Raw genomic sequence first — 22,819 nt, 5'->3', positions numbered from 1 at the left:
GATGGGTACTAGACTTATCAGGGGGATAACTTCATAAGGTTTATAAATGTCTAATCACTATATTGTACACCTGAAACTAACATAATATTGAATGTCAACTATAATTGAAAAATAAAAATTATTGAAAAACCTAAAAAATAATAAAAGAAGTAAAAGTAAAGTGTATAGTTTGATGAATTTTGTTACGGTCAGGCCTATCAGTATTGGAATTCTTCAGTTCTTAAAATGTCTTAGAATGTTTTATATAAGAATGAGTTGAATTAAGAAATTGTTAGTTGTTTTATCTTCTGTATTTTGTGCAAAATGAGGGAGGAAAAATATTATTTGAGATAAAACAAATTGCTCTTAGCATAACAAAGAATTAGGCATTATTCTAGAAATGGAAGGCTCATCACAATTTCTTTCACTTAGAAAGTTGTCTATTTCATAGCTTATAGTAGTGTGGTACTAAGTGTAACAGAAAAGAACCGACATCTAAATCATACATTAGTCTACTTCACTGTGGAGGCAGAATACACAGATATTATTAATGAAAACAACTGAAGAGAGTGACTCAGAGGCCACTTGTTAAGGCACATTTTAAAAAAAAATAAATCACCTTTGTGTATATAAAAATACAGCTCACTCCATATTGATTTATGAAAAATAAATTTATTACATAACACCTTGTTTTTAACAATGTTCGATTTTTTTTAAATTCAGAATACTTGTGTCATTCATGTAAAATAGTTTGATACAGTACATTGTATGTTATAGGTTTTTTTTTTCCTCAAAAATTCTAAGGCTCTCCTACTCCTTCTCCTTTGCTGAAGTAAGGGCACCCTAAACAACGTGCGAACAAGTTTTAAAAAAGAAAATGAACTGAACAAAATTTTAATAGCACTACACCAACCAGCTTTAAAATCAGGACAAAATATCTGAATGGGATGCCGCACCTTTTTAAGGAAGTTATCATTCATGCTTTTTTCATCTTAAAGCATGCTCACAAATCAGCAACACCAACAGGAAAAATAAAACACTGTCTATGACAATCATTTCAGTTTGTTTGCTGAACCAAACAGGTTTATATCAATGACAACATATTTAATTACTATCAAATAGCAGCTTTAATACCAGTCAAGTCATAGATTGAAAATAAAAACAAACTTATAAGTTGGAAATTAATCTTTGGGAGTTTTGAAACCTTCCTGGAAAAACTATGTGGCTTTTTGTACTTTCAAAAAAATCCAAGCAATAGTCTTGGTCAAAAAACACTGATTAATGTAGAAAATGGATCAACTCACTGATAAGACACTAAGATGAAAGGTGTACCAAAATAATCTCATTTTGAGTCTCAGTTATTTTGTTGAATTAACATATACTGTATGTTTCAAGTACCAGTTAAACGTTTCTGTGTGTGTACTATTGGTCAGATAATGTTGTTACACTGAAAGAATTCACCACATACAACGACAAATGCTTGCCCCTAGCACATTTCACAGCTTCAACTGCTACTGACTGTCACTGAAAAAAATGCATTGGTCAGTCTGAACCATGTCAAGTAAACTATGGAAGTAGCAAACCCACAACACAAACTGTGCTAGCACTTTCTGTTCAAGTCTAACTCCAAAACAGGTACAACTTGGAAGCCACTACTCCAATCTGTGAAAAGTGGTGGAACTTGGCTACTGGACGTTCTGAGTATGTGGTTGTACAGTACATTCTCACGGCCCATACCAGGTTCCCGCAGAGCTGCAGCCAGTCCTGCAGCGTCAGCAACAGTGCATTGGCGACATTCCAACGCAGCTCAGTACCGGTGTGTCTGATGGGAGTACTGTGGAGGCTGCTGGGAGGTAGTTGAGTAGCCCATGCTGCTCTGTGGCTGTGATGTGCTTGGTCCAGGGTTGGGATAGGCAGCATGTGGATTGGAACGCTAGGAAAGGAGAGCGAGCAGAGGGGTGAGCAGGTGTTTCTACGAGCTGGCTGCGTCCCAAGCTGGCAGGCTGATTATGTATGTTCAAAATGCTATTTATTTCAAGGCAGTAAGAATTTAAATGTCTTGTACTATGTACTATCGCTTTACAATTAAATGACAAAAACCCCAGATCTTTTGATACCAGCTCTCCTTTATCAAGGTCAGAAGTACTGCTAGTAAAGAATACTAAGCTAAGTCTACAGCAGTCACCCCCCTTTTATGCTGTTTTATATCAACTTCATAAATAATAACTAACTTACTTGAGAGGGTGACACATGAACTCAATAATGCATACATTAAGAAATTCAAAGGACATCCACGTACTACTTTTTTCAACAGAAACTGTCCCAATACACACATATGACTAAAGAATAAAAATGAATACAAGAAAAGGTACCACAGAATCATTTTCTTTGGCACTGAATGTTTTTATGCCCTTTCTACTAATGAGTCTTATTTTCTGCTACTAGTTATGTACAAAAGTAAAATTACAACGATTGAAATGCAAGAGCGGTATTCTCAATTCTAAAACTAGCACCAAGGGAAAGAGCAGTGATGGTTTAGAGTCCTCTCATTTTGGTCAGTGATACTGTTGCCATTCCTGCACCTCCCTCATACTATTCGCTCCCAAGACAAATGCTATAAAAGATCAGCCATAATTTATTACTTTCCTCTTTCAAAGCCTACTTAATAAGTCATATAATTCTAAATTCTCCCAATCCTAGCAAAAATGACACTTTAAAAAGAGTGGGCACGTGAAATTGTAGTCAGAAATACTGGTTTTGAAATGACCCATGAAACCAACCACAAGAATATCGACAGAGAAGCCCAGCACTTCGGTGCAAACACACTGGTTTCAGGAGCAAAGGTCGGAGCACCACCCGCTGCATTCTAAGGCTGCCATCACGCTCGTGTGCACACACCTCTGGAGCCCAGAGACATGCACTTGCCCCGTTTAGACGGGGAGAAGGACATGCGAACAAGCCCCTGTCCCCACAGATGTCTGCCTTGATTTCCCTGTTTTGCTTTCTGGAAGAGAACTACTCTCAGGCAATGGTTTCCGTGGTTTGGTGAGCTGGACCTCTCCTTCCCGAAGCAAAGCGAGTTAGTATCTAATTCTTCAAGTGCAGTAGCGGGCTCTGGAAACCTTACCAGTTTAACACGCTCTCTTTTTCTCTTTTAGTAAATAAATAACTTGAATTGGTCAAGTTTCCAGTATCCTTCCCACACTGACACCCAGGTTAATTGGGAATATGATTCAAATAAGCAGGGAGGTGGCACGTGATTTTCAAAACAGGTCTTTCTGCAAAGGAAGTGACAAGGTCACTTGCTGGGCTCCACAAGCAGGCAGTGCAGGTGCCTCTGTGGTCAGATCTGCGTCTGAGTCCTGGCCTCTCACCGGCTCGCTGGGCGAACATGCGAGGTTTTAGCCTCCACGGGCCTGCTTTCTGCAATGACAGCGGTAACCCTTACCTCACAGAGTTATTACAGTGACTGAAGGCTACGTACACAGCGGCACACAGTGAGTACCCAACAAGCCATCAGCATCATCACCGCCACCAGCACCACCACCAGCACTTACGTGCTTACTGTGTCCCAGGAAGGCTACTAAGATCGTAACGACAATGATAATCCAAGTGGCACAAGTGACTCGCATCACGTGTGAAGCGCTCATGTCCGGCTCGCCTTCCACACCTCCTGCGCCTTGGCTGACACCCTCCCACCGAGTCCGTACTGCCTCACACTTACCCTCATCTACATTCTGCAGTGAGGGACCTGACTACATCTGACCCACTGACTCATGGGTCCCCAGAAGGCGGTGGCTGGGCTAGGCCTGGAACCTGGTTCTTAATCACCACGGTCCATTGTTTCAAAACAACAGATACTACTGACTGCGCTCCTACCTACCACCCGCCAGGTGCGAAGATCTATCACGTCTGCTCCTACCACTGCCACACAGCAGGCTGCGCTAGTCGGATTTTACAGATGAAAACTAAGCCAGGAAATGGTACATTCTACCTGCTCTACGTGCCCCAGGTCACACAGTTAAGAAATGGCATAATCCCGAGTCTGTCTGGTACAGAAGCCCAGGCTCCCCACACTGCACCGCCATCAGCACTTCCCAGGCCAATAACACTTCGTTCCTGTCAGCGTCCTTCCCCAGGTGCATAGAGGGCTTCCTGACATTGCACGTTCCAATGGCCGCAAACCCACATGCAAACGGACATGGCGGCTCAGTACAAAATAGGCCCGACATACCTGATAGTCTGAGGTCATGATGAGTCCACCTGAGGTAGTGGTAGGAGGAACAACTCTCACTTTCTTCAACGGGGGTCCCTGTGTGTGACTGCTGTCTTGATTCCCTGGGTGACCAGTCCCATTAGTGTGGTTATTGCCCTGCTGCTGCTGCTGGTTCTTCTCAATTGGTTCAACAGAAAAATAAAGTTCCGCTCAGAAGGAGAACCACATACACCCCCACCAGACCATGTCATGGTAGCACTGGCCGAAGCAAGAGGCGGCCGACTGTGCTTCAACACTTACTTTGTCTCCTTTGTCATCCGGTTCTTCTTCTGTTAGAAACTCTCGTTTTGGGTAAGGAATTTGACAACCGGCAAAAACACTGACCACAAAGAGAAAAAAACGATTTCCAGTGTACTACTCAATATTTCAGATGCTTCAGTTAAGTGGTTTTCATTTTAATCTCTTAAGATGGACTGTGTCTCCATATTTATAATATAAAAACCTTTCAATCAACTGGGACAAAATGAATCTTTTCTTCTCACTAGTGACATTACAGCAGGTCACTTGAGGGCTTTTCAATGTATAAAAATAATCAATAATTATCTAATATGACTCATCTTTTTCTTTTATCCCAGCATTGCTCTTTTATTACGACAACCAAAGTATAGATTCCAGCTGAAATGTCACTATTCAAACACATTTTTTTAAGCCTCCCTACTACATTTAAAATAAAAGATAGTACAGAGAACACAGATTTACTCGGGAAAGGGATTTAAAATTGGAACACAGAAGTGGAACTGCAGGCAGGGAGCAATCTCATGAGTCTGAGTGAGCTACAGCACAAGTCACTTGTCACTGGACAATGAGAGGACTGCGGAAACGAAGGCTAGAATGTTTCACGAAGACAGGAGCACCTCTTACCTATAAAACCCCTACATGACACGTCACTCATCAGAGCTCACTTTTTGCTTGCCGTAAGGATTTCCTTGGTCCCCACAGAAGAGGAATAGCAACATGGAGTTGAAACTAAAAGAAAGCCGGCCTCCCCAAATTCTATCGCACTAGTGAGTTAATAAATTGATCACTTACTCTGACGTAGGAAGTGGATCTTCTAAGAAATAGGGATCCTGCATAGCCTGTTCTGAGGTAATTCGCTTTATTGGGTCCATCGTAAGCAACTTCTGAAGCTGAAATCATAAACCACAGAAACACTACGCATTACTTCTCCTAGTTATACCCCACGGCACATATGTGGGAACTTGATGTTTTTTAATGACTAATACCACAGTTTGAAGGGCATTTATTCCCCCAAGCTAACAAAAAACTAATTATTACATTTAATATAGTAATTCACATTTAGTCACTCTGGTATCTATTATCTCATGTGGTTCTTCTACAAGAAGTAACTGAAGTTGTATCCTCTTACTGTAAGCTAGTTATCTCTTCCCACGTTATCCATACTGCTTTACTCAATTGAGAACAGGACTACAATTCTTATATTTTTTATTCTTTTTCCATTAAGGGGGAAAATTGTTATAACACAAATAATACACTAGCCACATGTGGCCATTCAGATTTAAATCCAAATAAACTAAAACAAAATTAAATTTAAAAGAATCAATTTCTCAGTCCTATCAGGGACATTTCTAGAGCTCAGGAGCCACAGGTGGCTTGGGGCTACCCTATTGGACAGCACAGATCATCAGAGAAAGTTCTCCTGAGCAGTGTGGTAGTAGTCTGAAAATAAATACGGTAATTGATCTAGAGCTAGTAGAGTACAGAGGTGTGGTGATGAATGGAGATTATGAAGGAGGCTGCTTAGGCAAAATCCTGACTTGATATTTCTTAGCTGAGTGACTCTGAACAAGTTACTTAACCTCTCTGCAACCCCATTTGTCAATGGAGACTAAAGACTGCACCTATTATCACAGGTTTGTTTTCAGGGTTAAATGAGTTAAAGTATGGAAAGCAATTATAATGGTGCCTAGTGCAAAGAAAGCACTGCATAAGTATTAGCAACCCTTCTTTTTCCTTCTTCCTTCTTCTTCCTCTTTTTCCTCCTCCTCCTCCTCATTATCACTACATATATAGAATGTCACACTGATGTGAAAATTCGGTATTTTTTGTTAAAACATCATGTACTGAAAGCCCTATGACCTACAATATTTGATTTTAATATGTGGTTTAAGAGATTATCTAAATAGTGGCTGTGATGAGACTGCAGTGGTTTTCAGACCGCAGAGTCCAACAGAAGCCCTGGAGCGCTCCTTACAACAGACCGCTGGGCCCTCTCCAGCTCCTGCCCGGCCCACCTGGGCAGGAGCCTGAAGACCTGCCTGTCCAACAGGCCCCCAGGTGAGTCTAAGGCCGTGGGATAAGGGCCACACTTGGAACACCCAGGAGCTAATAGACAGGTTGAGCCTTAATGAGAGATGTCACAACTAGAGAACAGAAGGATATAAAATAATTAAAAATGCAGATGAAATGCTTGGGATGATGAGATTTAAATTTAATTTTAATGATCTGCTTTTTCAATGCAAGTACAATTTTATATTTAGAGTTGAAAGGAAAAGCATGGATTTGCTACTTAAAAGAGCCAATAGTTTTAATGAAGTTGTATTTAATGGAGTTATAATGGGACCACCCAAGATAGCTCATTCCAGTAAAAACAAGCAAAGAAGCTGCGAAGGAAATATAGCTCTAGAATTTCAGTGGTGACGATAAAGTAACTTCAGACTATACTGAGTAGTAGTGAGTTAGGGGGAAGAGTAGCTCCCCTAAATCGTGACTTTTGATGTAACACTATTATCATTATTTTGTTAGAATAAATCTTTCCATGCTTTTGAAGGAATTGTGGTCCTGTGGAAAGTACATTATAATAAACCATTATTTGGATACTAATACATTGTGTGTAATATGATACGTTAAGCACAGCTTTTTAAATTGCTGATAAGATATGAAATATATGATAACATAAAAATAAGTAGAAGATGTAGAAGCAGAAACAGTAGAAGGAGAAGAAAAGAAAAAATAGAAGAAATGTTTGCCAAGTGGCCTGGACTGTAATAAAATAAAATTTAATCCTTTCAAAGTAAAAAAAAAAAAAATGAGCTCATTTAAAAATATTGGGAATAAAGGAGTAAAAGAATTTCAAGCCAAGCAAAATATAACCTGCTTCCTCAGATTCTGCCTTTTATCTTATATAACTTTTTCAAAAAACATAAAACTTAAAACATTTTTAATTTTTATGGTGTAAAAATGGAAAGTTTATTGTAAACAAATTTAAGTTGGCAATTGTTGAATATAACCTCAACATAAATTATCTTGATAGTGCACGAATTAACTTGGATTCTAGGTCAAATCAGTGTTCCACTATACACTGATAAATACTGAATTTCTCACTCTCAGAAAAAGCAACTAATACATACAATACTGAAGGATTTCTAATGGCCAAGTTGGTAAGAGGTATCTTGGGAATTAAAAATTTTCTAAAGTCTTTCAGAGTTGAAACAAAATAATCTGTAAAAAATATTTCTGAATGATGGGGTTGTTTCCTTCTTGACTCTTCTCTGAAATTTTTGAAATTTTAAAATAACTGATGAAAACCAATAATGTAATTTAAAAAACGCTCTTGACAGACTTGGTACAATGGCTATCTTTAAGAAATCTAATCTAACCATGCTATGGGTTTGGAAAAACAAATATTTGGATGTTTTTACTCTTATGTACCAACACGATCTCTGCATTTACCATGGAAGTACTCTAAATGGGCTCAGGAGCCATATAAATTGACCCAAAAAGTCTCAGTGTGAACTAATCAGTTAGGGGAAAAAATGCATTCCATTAGTGCTGTTCTCTAAAGCTTACCAAGTGGAATGCTTTACTGTCCGGTTTAACTTTATGTTTTTCCATATACTTGATAAGGCTGCAGTTGGTATATCTGAAAGAGAAACAATATGAAATATCTATATTAGAGTTAAGGTTAATTTTAAACTTGCTGAAGTTTTTCCAAACAGAATTATTTTAATCACGACCAATATAGTATGATGGAAACTCTATGATCAGCACAGTAAGAGGAGGATTACAACAAGTTTATACTTCATTCTGTATTCAACTGCTCATTTCTGAATGGACACCACTGATTACATGCAAGATAATTTCATGAATAATATATACTGAATAGCTTTCTTCATATGAATGTCATCTCAACAATTATCTTAAATAACATATAGGTCAAAAGCTTAACTTAGTCTTTAATACATAAAAAAGAAAAAAAAAATTGTTATAGGCCTATAAACTGCCCTCTCCCAATCCCCTAATCTTGCATTGTAAATAAATATTCCTTCTTCTATATTAAAACATACTTAAAATTACACAACCCAGTAATTGTAGGTAGGCAACTGGCTATTACAGGTTTGCTTAGTTCAGTCTCTTACTGCTTCAGCTATGATACCTTCCATTGATGTTTCCAGAAAGTAATAAATATGGAAAGAAATGAAAGTTTTACTCATATCCAAATCAGCTGCTAATATTAGATATTCTTTGTATCATTTAGACATCTTAAGAAACACTGTCATAATGTAAACTATTTATTAGAGTAAATATGTAAAATTAATTATTGGAATAATCTTATGTCGAGTAGATAATCTTCCACTGAGTATTCTGGAAAAGCAAAAATCAACAAAGGGTCTATTTTCTTTCCAACTTACGTATTTCTTCTGAAATCTTTCATTAATGTTGAATGTTCGGGCATCTTTTTTATATCTTCCCAATCTTTATCTGTGAAATACATTGATAAAATTTTATGTTGTCTAGGTTCCTATTCTTAAGACCTTTAATTAATGTAATTTTCATTACATTTCCTATACTTTTAACCTCCATGAAGCACAGACTTCAAATAAATGGCTAGCTATAGTAAACATCTTGTGGTGTAAATACAATTCTCCATTCTGCGTAGTGTTGGATCTGTCGTTTTAATGTCGACTTCCTATGTGTTTTACTATGTTACCTCGATTTCTAAAACTAGACGTGAATAAGTTATAAATAATAAATACTCCTATTTACAAGTTCTACTTGTAAAACCACTTTTTCCCCCTTTCTATCAAATTTCTTGGTTACATCAGCAACCAATCTCTTCAATGATAAATGTAATAACTTTCCCTTCAGTAGCTTTAAGATACACTTCTTTTTATATAGCCCTCCTCACTTAAATACATTGCTTTACGTGAGCAATCTATGTAAGACATAACTAGTAGGATATAACTAGTATATTAATAAATCAGTTTCAGTAACATTAACAAAAACAACCCTAGATAGAAAACGTTTCGGTTAGTTTTGCTGGCATTAGAGATGCTAGCAACACGTGCTAGATAACGTGTTTTCTCCATCACCGTCAGTGGGCTTTACTGAGAGTCCACTAGGCGCACAGCACTGTGGCTTAATGTCACCTTTAGCTTTTAAATGGCCTTTAGAGGTTTGATTTTCTTTCCACTTACTTGTAAAAATATTTCCTACCTTCCTCCATAGAAATCACATATTATAAAGTAAACTAAATACATACTTTAAATTCATAAATAGGAATTTTCTTCTTAACTATTTCCTTGCTCCAGTTCTCTATTTTGTCAATTTCTCAAGACAGAAATCCTGATAATCTTACTCTTCCCTGAATTACACACTTCCTATAAAAATTATACATTTGTGCTTTGTTCTCCATCTTTACTATCACTTCACACCTAGATTACTGCTGTCGGCAAGCAGCTGGTCTCCCTGACCAGCCACTTCTCTTTCACTGATTTTTACATGCCACTGTCATACTAATCTTTACAAAATATAATATAAACCGTGTTGCCTGCTCCCAAGAACTTGTCATGTTTTCTCACTCTTTAGCATATCAAGTCTGAACTCTGCTGCCTGCTTTTCAAGTTCCTTATAAGCTGAGCCTATCCTAATTGTGGAACCACACATTAAGAACCACCTCCTAAAGGGGTCTTCCCCACTTCCACACCTCTGCACCCCCAGGCCTGGGGGCCTAGAAATGGTAGGCCCATTCAGAAGTGAGAAGCAAAGGCCATTCTGCTCCATCTATTCAAACCATACCCATTATTTAAATAGTCTACTTAGAACAGTACAATGTGAACTCCAAGAGGGCAAGAATCATGTCTGATATGTCAACAATACTTTATATTTACCACAGTGCCTGGCACATTGCAGGTACTCAATAAATATTCAGTGGATAAATGAAATTCCCATCACGACAAAGCAGTCTTTGCAGAACTGTTAACCAATTCTGGAGAAAGGTAATATATGTGTAGTTATTGTGTGTTTACTGATAAGTAACACCCTTGTAAGGGAATGTGAAATGATAACTCCTAGATATTTCTGTATTAGTCTTGAGTTGAGTTACACTGATCTAAGAAAAATTCCTAATAACCAATTTCTAATAAGTACTTAACAAACCAAAATTATGTAGGTGTTTTAAACAAATGTGTGTTATTGAACCACTGGGCAGAGTTTTGGGGTGACTGTGGTACAATGAAGGACTGCGATCCAACGCCCGCCATGAGACACCTGAGCAGCTGCAAACGATGCAGGCAGGGTCGCTGTGGAATGCCAGCCTTTCACCCACATTCTGACTCTTCTAACAGAACACTTAAAAGAATGTTCTTATTGATAAGGGTTAGAGAGCAAAACATACTATTATTCAACATAATGTGATTCTGTATAGTACCCTAAATAAAAATCACATTCAGAAATTTGTATTCAGATCCCAAGTAATGGCAATATTATAGGTGCTTCCAGACAAAACTGCACCTACTGAATTTTATTTATAGTGCCCAGTGGTAAGAACTAAAGGCAACTTTTTAGTACAGATACTGCAAATATTTTATCGTTTCAAATATTAAACAACAAAACAAAACAGAACAAAAAACAAAATGAAAGAAAAATATACCCTCAAATTCAGGAAACCCACAAATTTTTTTTGCTAATATGTGAACTCTACAAATTTTGCTATTTCTATGGATCTTTGATTAATGCAAGTCATATATATATATAAAGAATTGAGTAAGAGTAGCTTTTATCAGCTAAAATTATACACCTTTCCAATGAAGATATCTAAGTTCAAACAACAGTGATTTAAAAACAAAAACAAAAACATAATGTGTACCTGCAGGAAATCCCATTACATTGAATATTCTGTCCAGCTGGTCATGGTGATAAGGATTACTAGTTTTGATGTCCTCTTGTCGACAGTGAAATATTGGTTCTGACGTTAGTAGTTCTGCAAATATACACCCTATAGCCCAAATATCTTTAAAACAAAAAGACAAAAAAAAAAAAAAAAAAAAAGGAAAAGAAAAAAGAAAAAAAAGGAAAGGAAAAAAGAAAAAGAAAGGAGGAAAATAAAGTGGTTCTTTCCAAAAGAAAATGCATTTTTATCTTGGCGGGGAATGTTTTTCTTTCCTTTCTTTCCCTAATAATCATATTAATTCCTAAGCAATTACAATTATAAATATCACGGAATATGGTTTGAAATACATATTCCCATTCCACCCACCCCAATTTTTCATTCCCTGTTATACCTCCACCCCACCTAATGGCTTCATTCCAAGTTTAAATCAAATTCAGTAGCTGAATTTTCGGCAAGTTTTAAACGCCTCAAACATTACCTTATCTATCAAATACATACAAAGCTATATATGGAGCATGGGAACCACAAATAAACAAAAGTAAACAAAAAATAAACAAACAGAAAACCCAAACAGCTTTTGAAATTGGGCATACTTGCCCAAAACAATCAGCACAATTATTTTGTGGTAAAAAATATATTTTTCTTTATCTTGTTTATGTACTTGCTAATTTGTAAAGTCTAATAATTATTCTCCCATGTTAGCACTATTTAGGAAGGTGCTATTCCAACAAGAAAAATACAGTGCCTGACCTCAAATAGTCTAATGAAACAGCATTTCTACTTGAACAGTTTTTCATTCAAAGTGTTTCTTTATGCTATAGATTTTGCAAGTGTCAGATTTTGCAAGTTTAAGTATTTAATATGGACAAGAAAATAGGGGGTAAAACACTACCTTTAAAATTAAGGGTGCAAAGGCTACAAATTCATAGGAATTACTTATACAGGGCAGGCGAATGGGTTTCTTTGTATACAGCAAATTCCCTTCACTCATGTTAAGATATTGGCTAACTTTCCTTCATACTAGAAAGACCTATATTTAGAAATTAAAGCTGAAAGTATTCCAGTTTTACTCTTAACAAATCCCGAAAATGACAATGTTAACTTTTCCACCCTGAGTTGCATTGTGTGCACATAGCAGATACTCAGAGTGGTTTCTGATTGATCTAACCAATACCTGTGGTAGATATAAATAACTGTAGGGGGACAAATATATAAAAATCATTATTTTAAAGAAGTTTATTTTTCAGCTATTTTAGTAGCTGCCACTTAAATAGAAAATGAGGGAAAAAACACAAATTTATAAATGACTGAGAACTCTTAAAACTCCAAAACTGGAATACAGATATTTAATTTAATGTAAAATTATCACATTTACTTTTCAGAGTAACAAGTTAATCATCTATTTACTTAAAGATTATACACCCTAACTACCAGCAAGTGATTTTTAAAAAGTGACAATTTGCATTATCAGTTTTATTCCACATCAGAGAACCAAGTCTAGCCCACACCACTCACTATAGAACAAGCCTCCTCAGGAAATATAAACCAAGCTATTTTGTTTTGAATGTCAGAGAGTAAATGGGAAAATTAGGGAGTTTGTGATTCTTCGTTTTACACGGGTACCCCATACAAAACTGACCTCTGATAATCTTACTCAAATGAAAGGCAGCCAAGCTAAGTAGGATCACAAAAAAGGCTCAGGGGTCAGTATGCACATTGAACACTCTGCTGACAGGACCCAAAAGACACTGCAATAACGCCTCCTGCTTAGCTATGCAAAATTCTAAAGACGAAAATGAAATATGTAAAGGAAGATGAGAGGTGAATAAATAGGTTAGCTATCCCTAAAGCTACACTGTTTTTAAAATAAAAAGTCAAGGAGAAAAAAAGTTCATTGAACCTTGCTTAACCTCACCCTAATAACCTCTTTCTTTCTATCTCTTCTATGAGTTTTCACTCTTGTCAATGTCACCAACCTTCCTTTCTTCAAAATCCTGATCCAGACATTAATCAGGAATTTGAGTTAGCTGATCAGGCTATTACTTCAGACAAATTTCTAAATCTTTGTAATTAAATCTCTCCTTCCTATCTTGCCTATTTTTTTTTTTTTTTTTGCAGATCGTGCCAAGTCATGGGAAAGTTCTTTCCTGCTCACCTACTTGCTAAACTCCTTCTAGAAAGATTTTTCCAAATTAAAAACATGTAAATCCCATCTACTTCTCAAAATCTGTGATGTTTATATGCAGCTACTGAGCTAAACAGGCAAAGGGGATAGAGAGTGGTATGCTACATAGACCCAAATGGGGCAGGGGGGCAGGTGTTAAATAATAGTTTAATCAATAGGTAGGTGTACTAACAGCAAGCTTCTATCTTAACAAAAGAGTAAATTCTCACTCTTCCTATTTATTGTCTATTTCCATTTAAAAGAATGCTACATAATTGGTGGGCATTCAATTATGTGAGGACAAACATCTGAGCTTAAAAGTCCATAATTTGGTAAAACTTGAGACTTCTTTACTGACAATTAATTTAAAATTAATAACCCTCTTTCAGACTTCTCCACCGAGTCAATCAAACAAACTGAACCCAAACACTCAAAACTGAATTCAACTTTGTCTCTGGAAGTACAATGTTTACTAACCTATTATTTCTACTCTTTGGTTTAATGATTCAGCTTGCAGTTCTGAACAACTGAATAAATGACCACAGCACTAAAATCTGTTTGTAATGGAAAGTAGGAATGTGTTAGCTGAATGTGTTTGGATTTTTCCCTGTGTTTTTGCTGCTTCTCCGTAGCTTACAGTGTAACATAATCCACCCAAGTCCACTAGCAGATATCACCCTTCTAAATGATGCTGAAGGTATTTAGCAAATTAATGTATAAATTCAACCACAAAGGTTCTTCTATCAGCTGCTCACACTACAACTATCTGACAGGGAAGTCAAACGCTGGGGAAGTTCTCGGTATGTAGCTTTAACTGTGGTGTGGGGAATATGTTAAGTACTTCGATGGCCCTTGGGCTACCTGCACAGGTATTGGGACGAATGGGATGGTGTGCAAAACAAGAAAGAAATTTCCTTTTTTACTCCTTTATTCTAGTTTTAAAAATTTAGATTAAAAATGGTTTATGTATGATTTCTCTCTCTCAAATAAAAAGCAATTTGTAAGATACCTACATAACTTTTTTGAGCTAATGTTTTGATAGAAGAAAGTGTTCTCCAAGACTGTCCTTGGCCAAGTCAGGTGGACAGCAAGTGGGGATCAGCACCGCAGAGGGACTGGCCCTGACCTGAGTTTCAATCATTTACACCCAAGTCAGCTCCCTCTGTCATCCCCCCACCTACCTCAGAGGACAGTTGTTTCCACCTAAGGTCACAGGACTTTCAGAGCTGACTCATCTAAGAGATGAATTAGGCTCAATCCTCATTTTCAGAAAATGTGTGTGTGTGTGCCTAAACACACACACACACACACACACACACTCACACTCACACACATTCACACACCACAGAGTGGCAACGCTAAGGCTAAGTCAGGCTGCTAGTTTTTGTTACTTCCACTGTTCAAGGATGACTAAATTATTTCATGCATATACGTATTCACATTGTTTTCTCAATTGGACTGGAAATTCTTTATGGTTAATCTACATTATTTGCATTCATTTTGGTTTCTCTTAAGTTTTAAAAAGGTTATCTAATAGTTGTCCAATAAATTTTTATGTTGATGAGAAGGAGGAAGAGGGAAGAAAAATATGAAGAAAGGCCTCTTTCCCAAATTATAAAGCCATCTGAACAAGGGAACCTACCTAACTGCTGGTGGTTTAGCTTTGTGACAAACAGCTCTGCACTAAAACTGCTGAGCTATAGAATTTACTAGTGAATAACAGGTTATACAAACCTTAATGTTCACAGTAGTTTCTTAATAAAAAAGAAAAAGATAATAATAAGCCAGAGTCACAAGCTTATGTGATAGTACATTTCTTAATTTAAATTAATTCAAAGTCTGAAGTTTTCAGTTAACAGTAGCTAAGATTACATAATCATTTCTATTTGTATGGTCTATTAATAAGTCTTACCAAAGTAACGCTGCTTTTAAATATTCATTTCCTAGGTGGAAAAAAATATCGATGTATCTTATTAGTTTATATGCTTAAGTACATTTAGGATATACTTGTAAAAAATGATATCCAAATGTGTGTTTAGGTAATAATATGTACTCAAACACAGAACTACCTTCAATAATTTTTATTTTTCCTTTTAACTGACTTTAAAATGTATACACACATACACACACACACACACACACACACATTTATATATATTTATATATTATATTTTGGAATAATTTTAATTTATAAAAAAGTCACAAAGATAGTTGAGAAGTCCCATATCTAACTGACTTAACTTTACATACCTTTATTTTTCTATAAAATAAAATGTGATCTCAAAGCAGCTATGAAGATTAGTCAACATAAAGATTTTTTTGAAAAAAAAAAAAAAGACTTGTTGGATTCACAATTGACATGGGGAAATGAGCACAAGTATTTCTCCCTTTCTCTTCTTGAGTACACACTGAAGTGGCAGCCAAGTAATAAAAGTACAAATCCACAGTAATACAAAGAACAGAAGGAGATCATCAGGGACAAGACTCATTCATTTACTCACCACAGAGTACTGAGTTCTCACTACAGGCACTGAACTCCAGCGGGGAACCAGAGCTAGGCCAGGTCTGTCTATTTCAGTGGATTTTAGACACTGATCAGTGCTATCAAGACAGCAAGACAGAGGTGTGATAGGGAAGGGAAGGTGCTTACTTTCGACTGTGTGACCAAGGAAGTTCCCTGTGAAGAGGCCATATTTGGACGACAGTCTGAACGAAACAAAGAAACTGGACATGTGAGGATCTCAGCTAAGCAGAGAAATATAAAAACATTTCTAGAAAATGAAAGACAGACGAAACAGTTCAGAGAAGGTCCTAAGGCCACAGTATTATTGGTAAGTGGAAAGCGATTTGTCCTGCACAACTCTGGGAAGATTCTGTACCTTGAAATACCATCTACAAAGTCTGTACACATTTTCAATTTGCAGTTGGGAATCCATGGAGGGTATGCAGAAGGCCAACAAGCTGTATGCGAATTTTTCACTGAGGGTGGTTGTCGCCCCTTACCCCTGCATTATCCAAGGGTCAACTGTACCATTCTCCTGCACTGCCCTGCGGCTGCCAGGTATACAAAGACTGGGCCAAAAGCTGGAGCATTCTTTCTTTTAAAAATCTGAATAGCTTCAGAGCGAACACTTGTGCATACTGGCACTTAAGGTTTCCCCACTTACTGGCAGTTCTCTGCTGGATGACTCTAAAGTCCTATAATCTATGTATCCAGAGTTCCCAAGTGGCTTTTAGTAATCTGATTCTTAAATATGAAGAGACAATCAAGGGTCAACGAACAGTTGAAGAACACTTGTCACATGGAGGGATGAGACCAGGCCATACAGCAGTGTCATCAGTTGCCTCAGAGATATTTGAGAAGCTTTTCCTTCCACGAAACAGTACAGGATGTTATGAAACATTAATAATCACAGAATAAGAAGGGGCTCTTAGAAATAAAAAAGACAAAGGCAGAAAAACTGATCAAAGGATAGTCCAAGAAGCCCAACATCTGCCTACACTCGGTTCAGGAGAAAGAGAAATAGGGATGCAGAAAATGAATCTCAGATCGAACGTGCCTACCAAGTGGCCAGCACATCACTGGGAACTGTAAGAATGAGAAATCCTATTTGTTTTCAGAAAGAAAAAAACCCCAGGTCATTCACCAATGAATGAGAATAACACTGGCATGAGAAGTTCATTAGCAACACTGATGCTAGAAGGCAATGGAGGAGCATCATCAGATTCTGGGGCAGGATTATCGTGCACCTAGGATTTTAAATCTGACCGAACTGTCAAGTATGATAAAGGCATTTTTGAGAAATACAAGAACTAGAAAATTTACCTTTTGCCTCTAAGACACCCTTCCAAAGGAAGTTACTTGAGAATATGCTGTAGCAAAATAAGGAATGAACTAATGAAATCCAGAAAGAAATAGATCCAACCCAGAGGAATAAAAAAGGGAAAAGCCAGGATGAAAACCAATCTAGAATAGAGCAAAGCATAGAAAAGAAAACTTAAGGATGGGGTGATCTAAGACAAGAAAGTTGACTTTAACGCCATCCCCGGGGACACAGAACAAGTTAAGTAAGCAGCAAACCCACACAAAGGCAAAAAGAGGCAAAGAACGTAAGAAAAAGCTACTTGATAAAATTCAACCCAATAAAATGAAGCAGAATAAAGATGTCAGTAATGGAAACTTGTGGTAGAAGCTCTGTGGTAGTTGAACACTGAATCTATTACAATATATTAGGTTGGTGCAAAAGTAATTGCGGTTTAAAAAAAAAATTGCAAAAACCACAATTACTATTGCACCAGCCTAATATAATCTAAGTATAAACCATGGGAATTAGAACTTGCAAACAGAATATAAATGTTGTAAACATAGACACGTAGTAATAATGATGATAATGACATTACTAATACGGCTTATAAATTGAGAGGTTGGTGGGGAGAGAAGTATAAGAGCACGGATTTCCTCATACTTCATAATAGGGAGGTAACCAATACTATTAAAGATTTAAAAGTGAATTAAAATGTCCTAATTTTTTAATAATTTTTTTTTCCCTTAACTGTAAGGGGATCTTTTAGAAGCTAACATTTCTTTTGTTGAAAGAATCATTTGTCTGAAGTTCAATGATTTAGAAATTTTACTATGTTTATTTCTCTTTTCAAGTAAAATTAAACTTAAAATACTTTTTATTCAGAATGCATAGTGTGATCCCATATATTTAAAATGTTTTTAATATCTATTTATCTATCAGAGAGATATGTCTGGAATGATATACCCGTAATGCTAACAATGGTATTTCCAGGTAGGAGAATTTTAGGTTAGTTTTTGCTCTTATTTTTATAATTTTCTATGTTTCTTGATTCAAAAATATATAGAAATACATATATATATATATATATATATATTTATTTTTTTTTTACAACAACAAAGCCACTTTTAAAACATCATGGAATCTTAATGAGGTCTACTCACCAATAGCTTTGGTATAATGTCTTGCTCCAAGAAGTAATTCTGGGGCTCGGTACCAGAATGTTACGACTACTGGATCCAAGTCTGCTAAAGGCTTCAAAGGTGAATTAAATAATCGGGCAAAGCCCATATCAGCTGTGAAAGAAAAAATAATAACAATGTTAAGTAAATTGACTTTAACAAATTTAATTTATTACTCTAATTTTACCATTGTTACTTAGTAAGATATGAGAAATGTGCTGAATTCTGGGAGAAAAAGCCCACAAAACCTTTGCAGAAATCTGTAAGTCTAAGATTTTCGTTCTGTGCAAACTACTGTCACTCTTCAGCTGGGTTAGAGACAGGCTCTGCTGCCAGAGGTCAAGGGTGACCCTATCCTCTGGGCAGATTTCTTTCCATCTGTCACACCACTAGTGGGGACATGATTGTTAAGCTGCAGTTCCATTCTCTGCACTGTTCTCCAGCCTGGTGAAACTACATCAGGGGAAGGCTTTCCGTGATTTGCATCAATAAGCCGGTTCACTGGTGTAATCAAAAGGTATGTTAACACCACTATCACCCACCATTTATTTGGGTTGAATTTTACTAATTTAATTTTAAAGAATAGTATTTTGTTAAGCTGGAAAAGACTTTAAAGGTCATATAATTCAATCACCTCCTTTTTCAAATGAGGAAACAGGTTAGAAGAAATTGATTTGACAAATGTTGTAACTCATATCTCAAAGCTGGAGCTGTGGTGAGATACAGTTCATAGCACTTAACATGGTTTAACATGTAGGATAGTTATTCAGGCATGGCTAGTTATCTTACTAAACTGTAATCTTCTTAAAGGCAAAAACTGTGTCTTGTTCATCCCTCCATCCTGTTTAGTGTCACATGTGGTGTCGTCACACATAGCTTTGGCCAAATACATGTTGAATGAACAATCACTATCATACCACCTATTCGAAAGTTTCAGAGTAACTCACCATTTGTTTAGTTTTGTTCTCCCAATATACAATTTTAATGAAGTAGACCCTAGTCTAATCTATTTAATTATGGAGGTTAAAAGAAAACAACACAGAAATTTGGCAAAGAACTAAAAGCATGAGTCAGACTATCAAATACTGGGTTATAGAAGAACTAATATTTCTTCTTAAATGTGAATGCTTGAAGCCATGAGGGTCCCCCCAACCTGTCCCCCATACGCACTACGCAGCAGTATAATTCGAAACAAGATTATCTTAATATGTAAGTTTTCCATAAACCTTACAGTAAAGAATACATCTGTAACTACTGTTCGGCTGGGTCTTTTATATTTTGCATGCACTGAACTTACATTTGATTTTGAGGCCACCAAACTGGACTGGACAGAGTACTTGGAAAGCACCTGGAAGGACTCTGATGGCGCTGACGACAGTGCTAAGGGGCCTGGTTCCCTAAGGAAGCCGGGCACTGGGAGGAGCCCTGTGAGGCACGTCAAATGCTCCCACTACTAACAAATGTGCAAAGCTGACATTATAAAAGAGGATTTTCAGCCTAATTAAAAGTGGAGGTGGGATCTGGGGAATTTATACGGGAGGATAGAGAAGAAGGATTAGAAACACCTACATTTTTCTTCGTTGGTGAAGTGGTACAAATCAGCTGATAATTCTAATTCGTGTTAATTTATGCACTCAGAAATTACTATTTACTTCATTAAATACTCCCACAATCCTGCTGCGTTTAAATTAATACAATTCAGTAACAATATTTCTTCTACCCACACACAAAACAAACTCAATAAATGTGACAAACACAACTTGGAAATGACAATGAAAAATATAACCAGTTAGGATAAATTAATTTACTTCTAGCCTTATAGGTTATCAGACCAGAAATGGGTCAAATTTTTCTTTCATATGAAAGAAAATAGAGCTACTAGAAAACATGCCAAGGTACAGAACACTCATTAACTTTTTTCCCATCGGGCAATGGCCCACTACAAGACAGGCTTGTTAGAATGTAAGGTTCTGTACCTCTCTGGCCTCAGTGGCTTTCCTAGTTTGTAATTCCTAACCTAGATGAGGGCAACAGAGGCGTACATTCTGATCCAATCTGGCTCAGGTGAACAGAACTGATGGTGTAATTACTTGGCTCTAAAGGTGAGGCTGGCGTCTAACGTGGATAGAAGCCACTCACCTCTACCAGCTATTTTTAATGAAGGCAAAGGTTTCTAAGAAACTTGCATGGCTTATTTTATAATTAGAACGCTTCAGTCTCTAAAGACTGTCTGACACCTTTAAGAGTGTGAAACACTTTTCAAGTATACTCTTTAAAAATGGATTTGATCATATGGAAGTACACGAATGTATGCATATTATTAAAGCAAAAATTAGAAGTGATATAGCTGCCTGCGAAAGTCTTAAAAGAGTGCTACACTGTGACTTATCAAAGATATAACATACCAATTTTTACTCTTCCTCGCTCAGGACCTTCACCCATAACTAAAATATTAGCAGGTTTCTGTGGAAACAAAATAGTGTTTTTTTTCAGTAGACAGTAGTGGTTTCTTTTAAATAGACAATATGCCAAAATAACATAAATCCACCTTTTAAAAAAACCTCGTTTACTCAAAAATTAAAATCAAAGAAACAGGAAGTCACCAAAGAAACTTTACATGTATATATGCAAAGCAGTATGCAACTTTCATGAACGCCCAAATATGGCAGTACTTTTCTCCACGCAGGGCTAAGGCTTTTCTTGGCCCTTTTATCAGTCTGCTTTCACCACTGTGGAGCATCTGACAGAAAGTTATAATGTGTGGTTCCTTTTGATTCTTTCAGTTATATAGAATGTCCTGTAACTTTAAGGGACAATGATTTTTCAAAGGTGATTTAATACTAAGTAGCAAATTAATTACAGGGAAGGAGCCACCTAACACCGTTTTCTGGAAACAGCATGGTATGCATCGATGTTTAATAGATTATAGCAAAACCAAATTATTCAAGTCTTTTCTAAATGAGTTAGCAAAGTGATAGGAATTTTCCATGATCTGAACAGTTTTAAGGTTTTTATTTTGAAATAAAAAGGGAAGCTAACATTTAAAATAAGATTTTACAAAAGTAATACTTCAGTTTTGAAATCTAAAAATACACAGGATTAAGTGTCATCTAAAATCTATTACAGTGGTATCTACTATAGTAACAGAAAAGGGTTGCCCCCTCTTCTAGAAGGAAGAAAAGGGGAAGCCGGAAGGGGGGAGGCTGAGGGAGGAGGGAGAGGGAAGGAGCAATCCCCAACCCTTACTCATCCTGCTATCTACTTGATCTAAATCCACCAGTCTGCTAAGCGAAAGTGAAGCTGGATCAGAACGCCTTTCAAATATTGATCAAAGCAACCCTAAAATCAAACTGGAGGTTTTCATGAAGGCTGTTGCCAGTGGTAACTAGTTCAGTCTTCCCTAACCTATGTAGTGAAAGCCCAGCCCCTATGCTATTACAGACGAAGTGTAACTTATAGTATTCTATTGTATCAACTAGTAAAGATCAAAATTACTTTATCCCCAGCAAAAAGAAAAAATATTGCTGAAATGGTAACATATGCATTTTAGAAGTTAAACATTTTCAGATGTTTTAAGGAGAGGAAAATCGGCACCAGAGAGGCTAACTGACTTGTCCTGAGTATTATCAAGACTGGAGCAGCAGCAGGGTCTACCCCATTTCTGAACAGACTAGGGCTCCCTTCCTGATATATCATTCTGAAAGTACTTTTATGTACCAAGTTTTTAAATTAACGCATATCACTGCAATAATAATGAAAATGTTTTCCTGAAGAAAACGTTTCCAGAACCTCTATCACCGCCATACACACACTCCTGACCCGAGAGTCGGCCAAGCACAGAAAGGAAGCACGGCACTGACAGTATTACCTGGGAGCTGCATACGAGTGCTGCCCAACACAAATAAAACTGCTTTCGTGCACTGTTAATCTATCATCACTGGGCTCGTCGCTGCAGACTCTTAGAGCTCAGCCTACTTCAAAACAAAACCAGATCTCTGAGACTTGTGTAAACTGTTGAAGGCAGAGGGATAAGGCAGCTCCTCTATTTGCTTGACGGGAAAGGCTTGCTCTCAACTCACAATGTGGGTTCAGGAGGGTACTTTCCTGTTTGTGCTGGGACTGTCTTCTCATGGTCCATCAGGGCAGGACTCCCTAAATACCCCTTGAACACATTCCCTTCTCTTTAACCCCATTTTGATTCTCTTCCCATTAAGTCCATCTTCCATACTGATGCCAGATGCCAGGGTTAGCTTTCTAAAAGACAAAGCTGATCATATCACTCCCTTG

At 37.0% G+C, this 22,819-nt stretch overlaps 1 protein-coding gene across 7 annotated transcripts in view; it reads right to left on the bottom strand.

Annotated features, from left to right (window-relative positions):
* Nucleotides 1–631: 631 nt before the first annotated feature.
* The window catches only part of CDK8 (cyclin dependent kinase 8), a 101,468-nt gene continuing 79,280 nt past the window's right edge, over nucleotides 632–22,819 (bottom strand). For 2 of the 7 annotated variants that reach the window (XM_019736571.2, XM_074330053.1), the window contains 9 exons: nucleotides 20,938–20,995; nucleotides 18,515–18,646; nucleotides 11,361–11,504; nucleotides 8,905–8,974; nucleotides 8,063–8,135; nucleotides 5,285–5,382; nucleotides 4,496–4,574; nucleotides 4,214–4,372; nucleotides 632–1,912 (listed from right to left, as the gene is read on the bottom strand). In XM_019736571.2, the coding sequence (XP_019592130.1) occupies nucleotides 1,787–1,912; nucleotides 4,214–4,372; nucleotides 4,496–4,574; nucleotides 5,285–5,382; nucleotides 8,063–8,135; nucleotides 8,905–8,974; nucleotides 11,361–11,504; nucleotides 18,515–18,646; nucleotides 20,938–20,995 (939 nt within the window). In that variant the 3' untranslated portion in view covers nucleotides 632–1,786. The remainder of the gene's footprint in view (nucleotides 1,913–4,213; nucleotides 4,373–4,495; nucleotides 4,575–5,284; nucleotides 5,383–8,062; nucleotides 8,136–8,904; nucleotides 8,975–11,360; nucleotides 11,505–18,514; nucleotides 18,647–20,937; nucleotides 20,996–22,819) is intronic. The other 5 variants (XM_074330050.1, XM_074330051.1, XM_019736572.2 and 2 more) reach the window with 5 other exon arrangements.

The sequence above is a fragment of the Rhinolophus sinicus genome, linkage group LG04 (genome assembly GCF_036562045.2).
Source record: "Rhinolophus sinicus isolate RSC01 linkage group LG04, ASM3656204v1, whole genome shotgun sequence".
NCBI classification, from domain to species: domain Eukaryota; kingdom Metazoa; phylum Chordata; class Mammalia; order Chiroptera; family Rhinolophidae; genus Rhinolophus; species Rhinolophus sinicus.
This window is presented reverse-complemented; position numbering and strand designations above follow the sequence as displayed.